General features: G+C 34.4%; 1 protein-coding gene across 2 annotated transcripts in view; it reads right to left on the reverse strand.

Annotated features, from left to right (window-relative positions):
- Positions 1 to 19,125, reverse strand: part of LOC132133392 (dedicator of cytokinesis protein 4-like) — a 73,038-nt gene that overhangs the window by 50,062 nt on the left and 3,851 nt on the right. The window contains exons 2-9 of one of the 2 annotated variants that reach the window (XM_059546184.1): positions 10,411 to 10,494; positions 10,105 to 10,145; positions 9,842 to 9,897; positions 9,221 to 9,317; positions 7,384 to 7,532; positions 5,420 to 5,504; positions 3,559 to 3,710; positions 2,526 to 2,607 (exon numbers count right to left, since the gene is read on the reverse strand). In XM_059546184.1, coding sequence (XP_059402167.1) covers positions 2,526 to 2,607; positions 3,559 to 3,710; positions 5,420 to 5,504; positions 7,384 to 7,532; positions 9,221 to 9,317; positions 9,842 to 9,897; positions 10,105 to 10,145; positions 10,411 to 10,494 — 746 coding nt within the window. Of the gene's footprint in view, positions 1 to 2,525; positions 2,608 to 3,558; positions 3,711 to 5,419; positions 5,505 to 7,383; positions 7,533 to 9,220; positions 9,318 to 9,841; positions 9,898 to 10,104; positions 10,146 to 10,410; positions 10,495 to 19,125 lie in introns of those variants that run through there. The other variant, XM_059546185.1, reaches the window with a different exon arrangement.

Below are 19,125 nucleotides of genomic sequence, written 5' to 3' on the forward strand. Positions count from 1 at the left end.
GAACTAACAAACAACAAACAAAAGAACAAAAAAAAGAACAAACAAAAAAACAAATGAACTAACAAACAACAAACAAAACAACAACAAAAAAAAGAACAAACAAAAAACAAAGGATTTCCTGAAATCCTGATAAACAGCAAGACAAAACAATATTTTGACATCCAAAGCCACTTTTTTCAATGATCTACTCGTTTGCCACAAAATGGAATCTAAATTTTGGGGCTTTTCACCCCAAATAGTGATAAATGTGATAAATTGAAATTAATGTGATTAATAACTCAGCAATTCATATGATTAATTTGATTACAATTCTTAATCAACTTACAGTCTTTGGGGGAAGAATTGTTGCATTATTCCAAATAAATAGATCATGATCCACAAATAAATGTAAAGAGATTTACAAAAACAATTTACATAGACAAATAAATAGAATGAGATCCATAAATAATGAACATTTTTAAAATACATTTTTATGTTACAAACACAACTTTGCCTGCCATTCATTTGTGAATCACGTCCTGTACATTTGTAGATCATTGCACGCATCTGTGGATCGCTGGCTGTGCATTTGTGGATGCTGAAACATTTCTAGCATCAAGAAGCTGACAATCCACAAATGCATGGACTCCACCCACCAATCATAGCACGTTCTCGCTATAACCAATCACATTTTGCATTACAAAAAGGGCGGTCTCTTCCTGAAATATCTTCATTCATAATATGCATTGGCTCAAATAGGAAATATAAGGGGTCATAAAAATTTATATGGTAAAAGATGTAAAAAATTTGATTTTGTTAGATCATTAGACTGTGTGCCAAGCCATCCCACAGTATATTTTACATGCCTTTGAAAATGGTAGAGAAACAGCACTTTAAAATTTTCGGCTATGGGAACAATGCTATACTGGTTACAAGCGTGTTATGGAAGCTTCATTGAAGATGGAAAGAAAAGCGTAATAAGTAACTGACTAATAAATTACTGGATTCAACCTCTTGATAAACATGCGCGTTTGTGTAATCGGTTAAATTGCGTCACACAACAGCCAGCTTTTCCAGTTTTTCAGTGAAGCAGTTTGGATGAGATGGATATGGATATGAGCAGCTATGTGGATCTAACGATGTATATAGCACTAGAAATAATAATTTCAAACATTAATTAAAAGTATTACAAAGTTATTACCATTGTTTGGGGAGGAAAAAATATAGGTTGGTTCTTTTTTAAATGTGATGCAGTTGTGTTGAAAATAAATGGATATAAATGTAAGACAAGAGATATTTATTGGTTAAAACAATTGATCACGCAAGAAATATTTCATATGTATCAGACTTACTAGTTTGGTTGTAAAAGTTACTTAACAGCATCCAAACTAGGTTTGTATTTACATTGTCCACTTGCAAAACTCCAGTACTACATGCTGCAGTGACAGTTCCCAGATGGTCATTTTGGCCTATAATTAATATTACCGGTATATGTGTTATTATGCCCTATATTTGTTACCGTGATTGAGCTTTAAAAGGCTAAATAAAAGCCATGCCATGTCTTACTTCATGTCTCTGCTTGCTGTCCCGCTGTGCTGCAACAGCTATAACTGCAGCTGGATGCATCAAAGCAAATGTGCAAATCATTTGTCCTTCATCGTGTCACGCCTCGTCCAGTGTAAACAGCATCGCAATAGATTTCTATTTGCTTTGGACGCGTCGGGAGGGGTATTACTGATGATGTTCGGGATCTGTGAATGATCATAAATTGTGTATAATCCTGAGTTTATCCTCATTCACTGATCTTGATGGAAATATAAAAAACCCTAGAATGAATCTGCTCCCACCCTGATTGTAAAACAAAATGTAATTGGTTAATAGCGAGAACGTGCTACGATTGGTTAGCAAGGGTAGCGGTTATATCATTGGCTTGAGTAGACGGTGGGTGGAGTCCATACATTTGTGGATTGGTGTGCGTCTTGACTTTAAAATTGTCCCAAAATCCACAAATGCACGCAGCGATCTACAAATGCAAAAGGACGCGATTCACAAATAAATGCCAGGCAAAGGTGTGCTTGAAGAATAAAAATATATATCTAATTTAATTCATGTTTGTGAAACTCAAAGATTTATTTGTGGATCTCATTCCATTTATTTTTGTGAATATGTTTTTGTTAATCGCTTTACATTAATTTGTGGATCATAATCTATTTATTTGTAATAATGCAATAATTCTACCCCCATTACAGTCCTACTCAAGATATTTACAAATGCTAACTGTTGCTAAAACAAACATCTAAAATTTCATTATTTTATATTCTTCAAAAATTCCTGCTCAAGATTGTATAAAAAAAATTTCTTCGCATTTAAATTTAAAACTTTTAAATGAAAAAACTAAAAAAACTAAAATATTTTGTATATTTTCAGTCAAGGATATGTGTTCCACTTAGGAAACTATTTATCAACACCAGCACCAGATTTATTCAATGCCTTCAAAAAGGACCAAGGACATGCCCTTGGTGCACGCTGAAAAGGTCCAAACTTACAACAAAGAGTGTACACTGCCTCTCAGTCTTCTCTGGAGACTTTGGTAGCCCTTGCTTATTGAGGCGCACAAAGAACCTCTCACTGCACAGACAGAAAGAGAGATGGTCAAGTTCATCACAGACACACCATGAACCATAAGGAAACACAGTAAGACTGGTGTGTAGTGTCTCCTCTGACACTAGAGCTAGGTAATTACAAGGAGAGGCCCATTGAGGCTCGGTATCTCCTCGATTCTCCTTCACTTTCACTAAGAGCCCTGGGGCATCACTCGTTCTGAATAATTTACAACGAGAAGGGGTGCCTGAACAGAACACCCCCTAACATGGGCGCCGAGAGAGAAGGAAAGAGAGAAAGAGAGACAAAAACCAATGAAAAATTCAACAAACACATCAAGGCCGTAGTTCCGTCATGGATTTGAAACATCCCTCAGGCTGATGTATGTAGGATGGAGAGCTGTAAACGTATGCAATGACGTCACAGCCGAATTTAATTTAAGATATTAGTTCCCAATAGTGCCGCGATCAACGTAATAGTCTGATCCCATCATACATATATACTCAAGGTAAATGCACTGACGGATGACTGGTTGGGGTTGGAGACATCTTTCAGACAGCTAGAAGGAATATAGCGATTCATAATTAATGAAATCGTGGCTAGATTGAAGTTTTTTGGGGGTCTTCATTGCCGGATCTGACGGACAACTTAGTGAGTAGTCAACATGACAGCCTTTTATTCCATTTAAACTTATAACCTTTTTGATAACCAAAATCAAATGGTTTACAACAATGTATTTAAGTATGCAAGAAATTATTCAAACAATGAAAACAAGACAACACTGGACCCCACTTGCTTTCATTGCATGGAAGATGTTTTTTCTAAATATCTTTGTGTCTACTAAAAAAAAGAATGCCATACAGGTTTAAACGACGTAGGAGTGATTAAATAATGACAGATTCTTCATTTTGTGTGATTTAAATCACACTTCAGTCAGTTTAACACTTGAAATTGGGTGTCTAAGGTCAGAGATGGCACCTGATTGGTCGCATTTCCCTGCTGTCATAGACAAAGTAGAAGACTTCCAGCTCCTCCCCCAGGTTTGAACTCATCATGCTCTTCATCTGAAGGAACAGGTGGTGCATACTGGCCTGCGGGGGAGCCTCACGTCTTCGATGACGTCTCTCCATCTATTCAAAACAACCCAACATATAATATAAGGCATTTACAACAAGATCACTCCAAATTTTCTAACAGCAGCCCATCTAACCACCACTAGCAGCACATACTGTATTTGTGTGTAAAAATACATAAATAAAAATCATGCAATACTGCCTGTATGTATTTATTCGCTATAAACCACATCAAATTATAACTAAGTACATTATTCCATTAGATAATGTAATAACAGATAATTTAAACTGCGCCCAGCACTGTGGTTTCATCTTTAAGATTTAGACCCTTCCTGTGTCCTTCTGAAAAGAAAGATCCTTAACCCTAGGGACGCTAAATTGGTGTTTGGTAAATTTTATGTTTTATTTTGCTTGCGCCCTGCTCTGCCCTCACTTCCTACTAACCTCTCTTTAAACACTCGCTCTAATCTAGTATATCCACACCCACATCTTGTTCTCTTTTGTTTCTATCCTTCCTTCTTTTAACCCCTATCCCCACACCTCTGCCCACCCATGGACCAGTGGAAACTGGGACACGTGTGGTCAGGCCTGCAGCTGAGAGAAAAAGGCAGAGAATTTGGTGAATTCAGACTATATTGATAATGTCTCACTAGCTGTCTTTCAAAAATCTAGTGAGCTTAATAATTCTGCCTACTAAGTTGCTTTTGTTCTGACCGAATTATAATGCAGAGAATGCAATTCCATAATGCAATTATCTAAGATTTAAACACACACACACACATATATATATATATATATATATACACTATTATTCATTCAGTGCTATAAAAATAATTAAAACATTAATAATAAATAAAAATGCAAAACTATTATATTTTCTGACTATTTTATAACTGACTATTTTATCCCAAATTTGTTTGTGCTATGTATATTTAATACTGAGATGTATAGTTATAAAACAACAGTATTTAAATTAAATCTACTATATATATATATATATATATATATATATATATATATATATATATATATATATATATATATATATATATATATATATATATTTATACTATCAAAAATGATCAAAATAAATAAAATAATAATTAATAACAAAATCTAATAAAAAATGTGTGTGCTATGTATATTTAATGAGCAGTATAGTTATAAAACAGCAGTAATGTATTTAAAACAATTAAATTAAAGAATATTAATTTTAAGTACAAAAATTATTAGTAAATAAAAAATTTAATAAAGAAAAAAAAATCTAATAAAACAAAAAAATATTTAATAAAATATTTAATTAATTGGAATTAAAAAAAAATTCCATATCAGTTCCATGTCAGTTGGGGTGTTCCCTTAGTAGGCAGCTGCTTATGTCTGCAGTAGGCAGCTACTGTTGTACCAATGTACCAATTGTGCCAATGATGCTGTGTGCATGCCAAATTATAAGGGCAGGAAACTGCATGCATGAAGTGTCTCTGCAGTTTGCAAACAGCCTGTTAATGCGCCATTTAGCATTTCTCTATTGTCCTTAATTACTATCATTTCCCTATGCACAGGCGACTGGAGGTGTGTGTGTGTCTCTTTGTTGAAACAGAGGACGAAGCATTTGAGAGAGAGCCTTAGCGTCAGGTCGAGCTGCAGTTGCCATAGTAACACAGCAAAGAATAAGGGTGGCAGAGGAGGGAGGTGAGGTGACTCATGGGTAATACGAATGTGCGTGCGTGTGTATGCGTGTACGTGAGCGTGAATGTATGACTACCCACCAGCCGATACAGCTCTGTGATGCTGATCTCATCAGGGTCCACCATGCTGAAGTCCCTCCTGGGCACCAAATCCAAACCCAGCTGTCTGTCATACACAAAAACACATTTTGATTCTACCCATCAAATCTCACTATGGTTCTTATATTTTTTTGCATTTTGTTTTTATAAACATATTTATATTAAATAATGTTACAAAATACAGGATTGAGAACGAGTCAATCTTTTGTTCGTTATCTGGCTCGGCTCGGTGTTCATCTTCTGTTCTCTCTTCACAGCAGTTCAGTCAGTGTACTGTTTGAGTAAATGAATTACTCCGGGAGATTGGTTTGTTTTAGCTCAGAGGGGGTGTCAGCCACATGAAAAAAGTTAACAGCTTAAGTCATTTGTGGATTAATGCTTATGGGAGACGCGAACAGTTTAAAATGATTCAGTTCGATTTGGTGAACTGGTTCAAAAAGATCCGGTTACATCGAATGATTCGTTCGCGAACCGGATATGACAAACTGCTTTGTTTTGAACCTTCACAACAGACACGGAAGAGAAGACAATGCTGAATAAATTCGTAATTTTTGTTATTTTTGGACCAAAATGTATTTTCTATGCTTCAAAAATTTTTTTAACTGACCCTCTGATGTCACATGGACTACTTTGATGATGTTTTTCTTACCTTTCTGGACATGGACAGTATACCGTACACACAGCTTCAATGGAGGGACTGAGAGCTCTCGGACTAAATCTAAAATATCTTAAACTGTGTTCTGAAGATGAACGGAGGTCTTACGGGTTTGGAACGACATGAGGGTGAGTTATTAATAACATAATTATGATTTTTCGATGAACTAACCCTTTAAATGTGTACCACAAATTTATGTTTATTTTGCTGTCATTATTTTATTTTACAAATTATTTAATTGTTTTTTATTTAACCAACAGTTTTTGTCTTTGTTGTTATTAATATCGGGCTTTATGAAATTTATTTTTCCCCCCAAATTCCATTTTATTTTTTCCCAAATTCCATGTTTTCTGTTTTTTATTTATTTATTATGTTTTAATGGTTTTATTACATTTTATTCGATGTCTAATCAACTGAAGTCATAAAACTTCAACAATGTAATAATTTCTGAAACAATTCACAAATGATAGCTAATTTAATGTTTTAATTTTTCTAAAATACTGTGTTTACCATTTTAGTTTTACACACACAATATACAAATATATAAATGTATACACATTTATTATCAAAAAACTTAGAAAGTTTAATTAGTCTTATAAAATGTAATCAATGAAATTGGAAATATTTCTTTAATTTTTGATTTCTCTCATTTTTGGCAAATAAAGTGCTGCACAACAGAGGTTATAAAATCAAAACATGGACGTAAAATAATATGATTTTGTGTGATATTCCTTAAAATTTCATATAAATATCACCTTGAATTTTGTTTTATTCATCCAAATTTAGCAAAAAAAAAAACACTTTACACAGTAAATTCCATCATTATGACTGGATTCCATGATTCCTTCCACATTTTGGAACTCAAAGGTTCCTATATACAACAAAAACCCAAATAATTTTCAGAGAACAATCTGCAGTAACCTTCACAAAGCAAATCTAATGTGTGAATAATCAATTTCATTTTAAAGCCTCCAAACAACGACTATATACTGAAAGACACAAAAAATCTATACGTAACACGTCCCACTCATTACTACCATCTGCGACTTATTTTTTTATAGAGAAAAACCACATATAAACATTCAAACACATGGCTGACAGATTGGCCAGCATTTGCCGGCAGTTCATCATCACCGTCCCAACCACTGCGTTCCACCCACTGTTTTTATGTGTACTGCACAAAACATGAAAAAAAACAATGTGGCAAAGACAGGAAAGCCCAACTCAAATGGCATAAATGAATCAAACTGATTGATTTCAGAAGAACCAGTACACTAAATGTATAACTCACTCATTTCCCCAGTCCAGTCGTGCCGTGACGTGCTGTTTGATGTCACTCAAGCGATCGTGAGTGAGGTGGCCCACCAGAACCTGCTGCCGCAGCTCCAATATCTCATTCATCACGTGCCACAGTCTGTGAAAAAGATCCCCTTCATTTCTCTGAAAGAGACAGGAAGAACACGAGTGGGTGACAGAGAAAGTATGTTTATATTTTTCAAATTAAATTAGCACTTAAAAAAACTGTTTTGGCAGAAACCGTTTTCAAATCTTATTTATTTATACTTACCAAGCACTAAATGAAAAAAATTAAATTAAACCAAATTACGGCCAACTTTTTTTTCTTTTTTACCATGCAATGGTTAAAAACAATCACAATGTAAAATTGCATGAATCAATCAATCAAAAAAAATAAAGAGATACTAACCTTGACAATTTTTTTGTAACTGTCATGTAACAACTTTTACATCAGTGGTGAATAGTACACACACGCAAAAAAAATGTGATCGACCGATATTGATAGCAATTATTTGCATGTTTATGTGCTTGATATGCAGAACTGATATTGATTTACTGTTATAAAGTAACAACATACTTCACTTTTGTTTTTTCTCTTTCATCTTTTTTTAAGTGTAGAAAATTAGACATTCATGTTAAATTTAATCTTTATATTTCAAGAACAAAAAACATTTTATTTATAAAAAGCATCAACAGCAACAACACTAATATTATTAATAAGCAAAATAAATGTAGAATGTACAGGTGCTGGTCATATAATTAGAATATCATCAAAAAGTTGATTTATTTCACTAATTCCATTCAAAAAGTGAAACTTGTATATTATATTCATTCATTACACACAGACTGATATATTTCAAATGTTTATGTCTTTTAATTTTGATGATTATAACTGACAACTAAGGAAAATCCCAAATTCAGTATCTCAGAAAATTTTAATATTGTGAAAAGGTTCAATATTGAAGACACCTGGTGTCACACTCTAATCAACTAATTAACTCAAAACACCTGCAAAGCCTTTAAATGGTCTCTCAGTCTAGTTCTGTAGGCTACACAATCATGGGGAAGACTGCTAACTTGACAGTTGTCCAAAAGATGACCATTGACACCTTGCACAAAGAGGGCGAGACACAAAAGGTCATTGCAAAAGAGGCTGGCTGTTCACAGAGCTCTGTGTCCAAGCACATTAATAGAGAGGCGAAGGGAAGGAAAAGATGTGGTAGAAAAAAAGTGTACAAGCAATGGGGATAACCGCACCCTGGAGAGGATTGTGAAACAAAATCCATTCAAAAATGTGGGGGAGATTCACAAAGAGTGGACGGCAGCTGGAGTCAGTGCTTCAAGAACCACTACGCACAGACGTATGCAAGACATGGGTTTCAGCTGTCGCATTCCTTATAAAAGTCTTTACTGTAATTTTGATCAATTTAATGCTACCTTGCTAAATAAAAGCATTAATTAATTTATTTTTTTTAAAGAAATTGTTCTGACCCCAAACTTTTTAAGCAGTAATATTTATTTATTTTTAGTTAATAATGCAAAATACAGTTTTGGAAAATGCAGGGTTCCCAGTCAATTTTTTACAAAAAGTTAAAAAAAATGGAAGATTTCTTCAGGCCTGGAGACCACAATTTAAAAATTCCATCATATTTCTAGCTTTTCCATAGGCTTGGAATGTAAAAATATTTATTTCTGATTAACTCACATATCATTGTCAAGACTGATAAAAAAAAATATATAAAATTACAAATGAAATCAATAGCAATAGCAATCAAAATTAAAGCAATAGCATTTGTTATATAGCAATAGCAAACACAAAGAGTGATATTTACCATGTAGAGCTGTTTCCACATCGTGCCCCAGTCTCTCAAGGTCATAGTTATCTCTGTAATGACCGAGTCCTCGGTGGGAATGACCGTCTCAAACTGCCTAGAGGGCAAGACACACAAACACACAGTCACACATACACACACACACATCTGAACGAGTCCAGGATGAAGAACAGTGACCTCGCATGACCCTGAGGAGTAACACTGACTCATGAGGACATGTCTGCAAATATACTTGCAATGGCTTGTGAGATAGTGAAGGCTCCTGTCACTTCAATAGAGCAGATATGTCATTTTGCAAATGCATTGTATCTGACGCACAAGGATGGCCCCTATAGCAGTTCAGTGTTTTTCTCAAGGGCGCTGGTGGCAGGTCAAAGGTGAGATTTCATTAGCCATCCATTCATGGGTCACCAGTTCCTGGGATCAAACCTATTTTACCTGATTTAACATTCAAAACTGTCTTTCTTTAAAATAAATGCCACTTTGATCAATATGTCATCCATTATCTAATGCAATAACATTTTAGATTGATATCTTTAAGTATGGCTTAATTGTCTCAGATATGTGTTTTATTCATACATAAATATATACATTACATTTTTTGTTTTCATGGACTCGTACCCTTTGTTCTTGACGTGGGCATTCTTGAGGTGAATATAGGAGCTTGGGAATATTCCCTGGGAGAAACAACAAAGTTATTTAATGAGCCAATTACTGCATGTAAAACACACAAACAAACTACCATCTGTACATAAATGTGCTGAGAGTCAAAGCAGAGGAAGGTGATACAGATAAACAGAAAAAAAACTGACAGAAATATCAGAATCGATTCAATTTTGCATGATTATGTAGTCAAACATTAAGCAACGTAGGATTGTTCTCACCTTTACGTTTGGATTCTTTATGATGAATCCTCTGTACCATCCTGCAAAATGACATATGTAATAATCGCACACAACAGCAAAGTGTATCAAACATTTCTAACCGTTAAAACTTTAAGAATGTGGTGCACCCTATGCTATTATAGAAAATATACAAGTAGTGATCAGTGTAAAAAGTGAAAAAAAACAACTATTGAACAGAGCAGTGTTATAAACCATGCCCAACTGACTGCATCTCAACAAATACATTTAACAGAATCAGTCTGAGGAACTGAGGATCTACAGCTCTAAAGAGGTTGACTCAGCTACCTTCACATTTCTCCAAAATCTGCACCGTGTCGCCGATCTCCAGCGGGAGTCCATGTTGAACCATTCCTCGAAAATTTGCCAGCACTGAGAAAAAGCAAAAAAAGCAAACAATAAGTAAAAAAAGTGTATGACTCATGAGTAAAGCAAGAGCTCTGACATACCGCACGTAATGTGATAAATCCATCTGTCTTCACAAAACTTTGCACGGGAGAGATGGAAACCATCTTTCGGACCGGTGGGCGAAGTGATATCAACATTACATTCAATACTGACAGAATTCAGAAACGGGGATATCAAAGCCATTCTCAATACACTTCTAAATAAACAAACAACCCAGCACTCAAAACAGTTCCTTAAAATATAGATCCTACTATGCTAAGAGCTACACTTCTAACATTATCTCATTGCTTTCTTAAAATAAACCCCGAGTCACATCCCTAAGCATAAGTTACATAACAAGTACAAGATCTCTCCACACAGGAGCACACAGACTCAACCTACAGTATCAACTACTTTTGCATTCATATACGTATATTTTTTATGCACAATATGTTCAGTTGAAGTGATCATTTGAATATCAAGTGGGTTAGGAAATATACTGACATGGAAATAAATAAATACTTGTATGGATAAACAAAACCTGGCAGAGTTCTGACACTGCTCAGAGGTTAAGCAGGCTGCCGAAACAGCCGTGTCAGCTTTTAAAGACGGGATGTGTTGCTGAGCTCGCTGCCTGTCAGTGATGTGCATTAATACACACTGAAACAAACACACAGCATCCGTCCTCAATCCAGCAGAGACGCTGCAAGAATGGCAGAGACATGAATGATAACGGTTAATATCTATATCAATACTGAAATATATTAAAGGATATTTTGTGCGATTTCTAAGGATAAAATGGGTAATTATGGCCACTTGACAAATTGTTATTAACATGAAAAAGATTTTTAAAAATCTAATTAACACTTTTTTTGTTTTCCATTTAATTACTGTTAAATGATCATTTAAATATACAATTATTTTTTAAATGGGCCAAACGTTAAGGCAATAAAATATAAGGTTGTATAGTACATTACTTAATCATTTCAAAAAGATCTTAAATCAATTGTTTTTTAAGATATTTCAAAGTAAAAATTACATTTAATAATTGAAATATTTTTCAAATAATTTTGAGGTGTAAACTACTAAAAATGTAATAAAGTAGTTTTGTTAAATATTATTATTAATGGCATTATATCATTTTTAGTAGTAGTAGTAATTAAAAAAAGGTATTCTTTTAATGAAGATTATTTCTGTATTATGATACCAGATATCATTAAGAAGAAAAAAATAATAATTCCTTCAATTAATGTTAAAAAAGTTGAAAGATTTTTCAAAGTAAAAAAAAGTTATAATTCATATTTTAAATATTTTTCAAAAAGTTAAGCAGTGAAGCAGTTTTGTTAATATATTATTATTATTAATATTATTGCTGTCAATAAAAATGTATAAAAAAAATTAGAAAAAATTGATTATGCTTTTTCTTCATTATGAAACCATATATCTGTTAAAGAATAAATTCATGAAATAATATTCTTTTATTATTACTGTAGTTTAGCAGTGGTATCACCTTATTATTTTGTACTTTTCCAGTGACCCAGAATTTAGGATTTTGAATAATCATTTTGATTCAGATGAATCTAATCTAATGAATCTGATCATTCTGTGAACCAGTTTGATCAATTAAATGAACCCCCGCAACTGAACTTCACTATGGCTCACAAACAAGTCTTTTACATAGCGACCACATAGCAACCACCCGCAACACCTTATATTAAACTGGAGATGATTTTTATTACTGCTTAAATGTATTTGAACCTCTGCCATCGCCTACAGGAGTGACAAAAGCTCTGTTGTAATAGGACAGGTGAACCCGTCTGATCTGTGCGCTTGTGCTAAACGCTTTCCCACGGTCCTGCTGTCAGCGCTGTGGACACACACTGCTGTTTGGCAGAGAGACAGGGCAGCCAGAGGCCCGTCTCGCGTAACCCTGACCAGGTGCAAAGAGCCGTCCGCACACCTATAACGCTGTGCCTGTGATCTACGCTCACAGTGCAGGAAGGTTGACTCGGGTTTCTTCTGCAGCTGCTATTCCAATATTTTTTTCAGACATTGAAGTGTTTTAGAAAGGTTAAGGTGCCATTAATTGCCATGGCCACATTTATAGACTGCATAATATTATGCATGTTCAGTTTCTAAATCTCTGTGGATATGGAGTATGTTTGGAAAAAAGGTCGGGAAGAACTGGGCAGCCGCTCCTTGCATCACTCCGGTTGATATGATGACACTTTTTCTCACACATTTACCCACAGAAATCCATTTTCCTCAATGTGTAACAATTACAATTCAAGCATCTATAAAGCTTTATAGCTTCTGCATTTATAATAAACCTTATAACCAGTCAAATGTAAACATCATTGATGCACAAAATATCGGCACCAAATTGGTTATCGCTAATTTGACATGCCTAAATTCACTTGTAGCACTTCTAAATATATAAATATATATATATATTTTTTTTTTTATTATACAGACAACTTATTAATCATCAACCATAACATGAAAATAATCATCATATCAGACCCAATTTTTCATAGCAACATTACAAAAAATGCATAATTTTATTTTTAAGCATATTAAATATTTTTCTAAATATTTTATTTGCATAAAAATATCAATCCCTCTCTCTTTCTCTCTCTATATATAACATAATATAATTATATATAAACATATTTTGTCCATTTGAAATGCTGCATTTTCTTTGCAAAAAGAAAACACTACAAATAATTGAGCTTTTCAAACTTATAATAACTGGAAATTATACTAAAATTTAACATGTATAACATATATACTATTTATATTAAATAAATATCTAAATATACATATAGCATATAATATTTATATATAAATATTTGTCCTATTTTTTTTTTGGCAAAGGTTAGGTTTTTACAACAGAAACTTACTGGACATTATACAAATGAAATGTAACTTGAATGAAAGTTGTAAATTCATTCACACACTTTTGTTAGAACACAATCACATGATGCAAAACGTTACTGAACTTTTTTTATGCTTCCATGAGCAACATTCATGCAATTTTGAAAAAATCTCATCTAGTCTGAAAAACACAGAACTGATCCGATTCTGCAAATGAAGGTACCATCAACTGACCTGAAACACCTGCAGTCCTCATAGAAAGAACAACTGAAAATCCTGCAGATCTGATGCAATACAAGTTACAACAAAACACTTAAACTGTATGTTCTGTATTTTTGAAATCATCATTACTTACTATATTTAACATGTACCAATGTATTCACTGCAAACAGAATATATCAGCATTACCAGTAAATAGCTGATGTGAGAGCATTAAACCAACAGCAGAATCCCCTGTAGACAGTCAGAGCTCGCTGATATCTGTCTGTTTGTCAGGGTGATGGATGGGCATGCTCACTAACCTCTCTTTATATTGCTTTTTGACGCCATGTTGTATTGAGTCAGCCTCGAGAGAAGACAATAAGGCAGGGTGCAAACAGACATACTCTTGATACTCAGAAATACCAACACAACACTTCAAATGCTAATGGGAGGGATGTTTATGCTTGTAGTTAGTGAGGCTAGGATTGGACGACTACTGAACACAAGAGGTTAAGCATTGGCTGGACAAAACAGGCCGTTATATTCCTGTTTCTCCAATGACAACCATGATTTTATTATTATCAATTTGTATTATTATAATCATTTTTATTATTTAATCATTAAAATGTATAAATGATTAAATTAATGTTGTTTGTTTTTTAATCACTTAAATTCTATTTGTATATAAATATATAATCATTTCATACAACACTCTACAACACTCTTGTTTTAGTAACATACACTTACTATAGCTTTTATTAATATTTTGAAATAGTTTTTTATTTTTAAATTTTGTTTTCTACATTTTTTTTTGTTTCAGTTTTAGTTAACCCTTGTCAGAGCTACATGGCAAAGTACTATTTCTACATATATTTTTTTTAAACTAAAACATGATGAATAAAACATGCTTAAAGTGTGTTTTGCTTTCTATGTTTTTATTTAATTTACAAATTGAATTGTAATTATTTTCTACCGTAATTTTACAATACAATAGTTTTTTGTACATGCAACTCAGTTTTTTGTCAATGAAATAAATAAATAAATAAATATATTAACCATCAATATAGATACTGCCTTCATTGCATCTGACATGTTTACTCACTGGCAAATCATGGTTCATGTTTCAATAGGAAATACATCAACAAAATAAAGAAATCTACACTTATCAAGCCATTTAATAGGTTTTAACACTTACATAAGGAATAATAATCAGAAAAATACTACTACTACTAATAATAATTAATAAAAAAAGTTTATTGAACCTTTAGATGTTATTATTGTATCAAATATGATACAGTAGGCTTTATAGGGTTAAGCTGGGAGCCCAGAATACAGGATGCTGATAAAGCTTTTGGTTCATTTAATCACATCTAGCATTAGGAGAGACGGAAGTTCAATATATAGGCCAAAAATGGCTCAGCCAGTCTCTAAAAACAAACAACTTTAATAAAAATCAAGCACCAGAGGTACACCAACAGTGCAGTTTTCTCATTTGATGTGTTATCATTCCCACACTCAGCCCTTGTGTGCAGTAATGAGAATATTAGTTTGATATTACATCTTGCGCATAGTTTGCTTTGTTCTGTTCACTCCCAGAGTGCAACAGCTTTCTATATTAACACTTTATTTAAATATGAAACAGTGCAGCTTATATTGTAGCTCGAGAATATGTAAAGACATCTCACTTAAAATAAATACAGGCCATTATAATGCACAAAGAACATTTAGATTAACAATGCAATTCTGCCAGCAATCTAATTAGCAGGATTAGCAGGGTTAAACAACAGAAATACAGAAGAGGTCTCTTTAACATCCCAACTGTTTCTCCTAGACATCAATGCTATTAAATGAAGACTTTTGTGAGTCTACTGATTTTTCTTCTGAGAGTCAGGGCCTTCTCAACAAAGATTCTTTGATAATAGTAACTGACCTTCATCAAAACATATCCCAACTTCTCCTATTCCAGCTTATAAATAAGCCATTTGTATATTTTTGTCTCTGAGGCACTATCAAAACATTGCTGTTTGTTTAAGAATCCCGACCACCCTGACATAGCAACAGTGGCTCAACCAATGGTGGAGAGTGTGGCTCTCAGTTTGTTTGACCAATGAGAGGCAGGGTAAGTGTTCCGGAAACCTGTTTGCAAAGAGTCATTATTTCAATGAAGAAAGGTAAGTGAATCAATCTTTTAACTATCTATCTAGAAACATTAAATATTAAAGCACAGTTTCAAAAATTAAATAAGATAGCATTCTCAGTTGATTCTCTGACAACTGAATAGAGCCTAAATGTGTTTGTTGTCTGTGTTCATTAGCACCCAGATGGGAATGTCTTGTAGCTATTCTCCATGGAGCACAGGACGGCCTGTTATTACCAGAATGCCCAGAGAGAGAACAACCGAGACGGAGAGAAAGAACTGGATGAAAGTGGTGGAAAACACACAGCAAACTCACTTTGGGGAATTGTTTGTCTTCAGCTGTCACTTTCTCTAATGTTACAGAAGACAGAGAAACTGTACTTGACAGTCTGAGAAAGTCAAGAGCATGTAACACATTTCAGTACCGCATTATCACCTTGCGCCATCAATCTGATAAATGCTCTGAGGAGAGAACTATCACTTGGCAACTTGATTTCAGCAACAACAAAAAAATGACACATTGGCACATAGTGTCATGGTGCTCAAGCAGGCGATGTAGGTTTAAATCCTCCTCTATCTAGCGAATATTGGTGCATTCAAGTCAAGTTGGAAAGACTGCAACGTCACCACAAGGTTGTGATTAAAAGTGTGAAAATCTGGACTTTCATTAAGTTTCTGAATTGCGTGTTGGTGAGAAAATATGGTGGACATAATAGCTACAGCATCTGTACTGATGGTATCCTGATGCGCATTCTTTATTCATGATTTTGTAGGAGTAGAATTAAAAAATCTTACATAGCCATTTTGCTCCTACCACAGTTACTTGAACTTGAGTGCACCATATTTCCAGTTTGTCCACTGGGTCTGGGTCTATGCAATAGCATGGCAAAAATAAATCTGACATAACTCTGAGGTCTCATTCTCCATGTCAAGTATGGCCTCACAGGTTTCCTGGAGAAAAACAAACCACATGCCACTTCTCCAACCTGTAAGTGAGAGTAAATTCACCTGACTATCAACGTGGTCACTATGAAAAACAGCCAACGAGCCCTAACAGATGGTAACAAGCACAAAGGCAGCGGTTTGGTGAGCAAGTGCCCTATTCAAACCCTTCCCACACACACAGCCATGCTCTACATGCGTTTAGACAGCAACCGACGAACACAACTGTTCAAGACACACTGTAACCTGACAGACAGGCATTCGGTCAGTTCTCATCTTTGGATATTTCAAATATCGTGTATTATACGAAATCTACTACTGTAAATAATTGCTGTTGAAGACCAAAAAAAAAAAAAACTCAACTATCTGACCAATCATAACGCCGAATCTGCCTTTTTGTCCGACAAACAAACCAGATTAACATTGGCAGACTTGAACTTGAAAAATGGTGTGCAATGACGTCCTTCCGTGGTTGAAACAAGATACTTATGTTCTTTTTTATTTTGTGCTATAACTAGTTAAAAGGAAGAGAAGATTGGTTCACATGCCTCGTGGACTGAGGCTTAATATGACATTCATTTTTTAATTAATTGACAATATTTGAAAAAATTATTGTTTCATACAAAAAATAACCTGCTCTGTCTTGTCTGTTGGCATGTTTTCAGTGTCCTCTTTGCTCCACTGTGTATTTTTCCCTGCGTGAGAACATGATGTGTGGCGTGAGAGAACCATGGCTTGTCGGACAAATAAAAAAGTAACGAAAGGGATCTTTGCGAACGGTCAGTTGTAAAAAATAAAGAGTATGGTCTTCAGCAGACTAAATTGCTGGAGAAGTCCAGCACGCGTCACCAAAGTCTGTCATTTCACCTGAAGATTTTGATCAGGAATTATGAGATCAAAAGATGGCCTTGTAGTTCCAAAAAATAATATAAAATAGTTTTTATATTTTTAAAATAAAACCTATAGATAGACAAATCATACATGATGCATTATGCACTATGCATGCATTTACAAAATATAAAGGGTAAATTTACATTTCATGCTAACTTTGAAGTTAACATTTTATAAACACTAATACCATAATAACAATTAAATATAATCTTTAAGAAATTTCAAAACGAATAACCATTTTTATACTGTACAATATGTTGTTGGACCACTTTTTTGTGTGGTATTATAACCAGTTGTTGTATGGAATGAGCTGTAAAAAATCCAATGAGTTTGGAACAACATGAGTAAACAATTACAGAATTATCCCTTGAAACCCATGAGACAAATCAGAAGAAAACTCTGAATCAAGAACTCAAAGTCTGAAATCCATGGAGATTCCGGTTCTTGGCAAGGCCATAGAAAAATGAATCCAATATTGGCTTCTTTTTTCCATCTCCTGGAGGGTAAAAGGAATTATGAGAAGGAGTAAAATATAGTGGATACTAGCAACAGGATGCTGGATGAGCTGATTGTACCAAAGAATAAAATCCTAATGATTGTTTTGGCAGTGAAAGAGAACATAGCGTGTAGTATGTTACTGAAGTAGTAACATGCAGAAATTAGTTCTGCACACGACAATGAATTATGCAAAAAGAGCTGCTGAGATTGTTATAAACATGAATGATTCAAATCTATATCTTGCTCTCTCTCTAAACTGAGTCTTTGGAGTGACAGGAGGATATTTTTAAAGATACGCTCCTAGATCACCCATTTCGGAGAGCTCACAATGACACTTTTACACCTTGTTGCGACATGCAGCTATTTTAACAGTGAAAGCTTGCTATGGGCAATAAACCTTTAAGCTTTTACAAATCTTTAAGTATTTGTCACTGTATACCAAGTATAGCTGTGTTTCAAAAACTAGTGAGCTTGTCTTGCCATCTACTGGCTACATAGACAGCATCCTAACTAGATGGACACTTAACAGTGTAGCCAATCTGACTCGAACCAGACAAATTAAAGAGTCAATCAGGGCTGTGGTTGAAACATGAGCCAAATTCCTCAGTAAGGCAACAGGAAGTCATAAAACATTCTGTGCCACAAGTCCCAAGCAAGATAACCAACCAACCAACGCTTTCACAGAACAGCTTTCAACATTAACACCACTAGAACAATTATTGACAATTTCAATTCGGAGAAGAGATTGTCAAATTTGGGGCAAGTGAGATGCAACACTTCCCCCACCTAGCAGAACCAGACTGAAATGCCTAAGGGTGGGGGGGGGGGGGGGGCTTTGAACCTCTGGTCTCCACAGAAATCTTTGTCAAAAGATAATGACACAGAAACTGTCTTTTCTACATATATATGGACCAAGATGAACTCAAAAAGACCTATAAATGAATATCAGTCCATCGCTTCACTCCATATTCATGTATGTGTAACCCACACATTTGACTATCATGTTATAATCACTTATTGTGTATGTCTTTTAATAACTATTGGATAGCTTAAAGATACATATTCGTGTT

The sequence above is a fragment of the Carassius carassius genome, chromosome 50, assembly GCF_963082965.1.
Source record: "Carassius carassius chromosome 50, fCarCar2.1, whole genome shotgun sequence".
In the NCBI taxonomy this organism is placed as follows: Eukaryota; Metazoa; Chordata; class Actinopteri; order Cypriniformes; family Cyprinidae; genus Carassius; species Carassius carassius.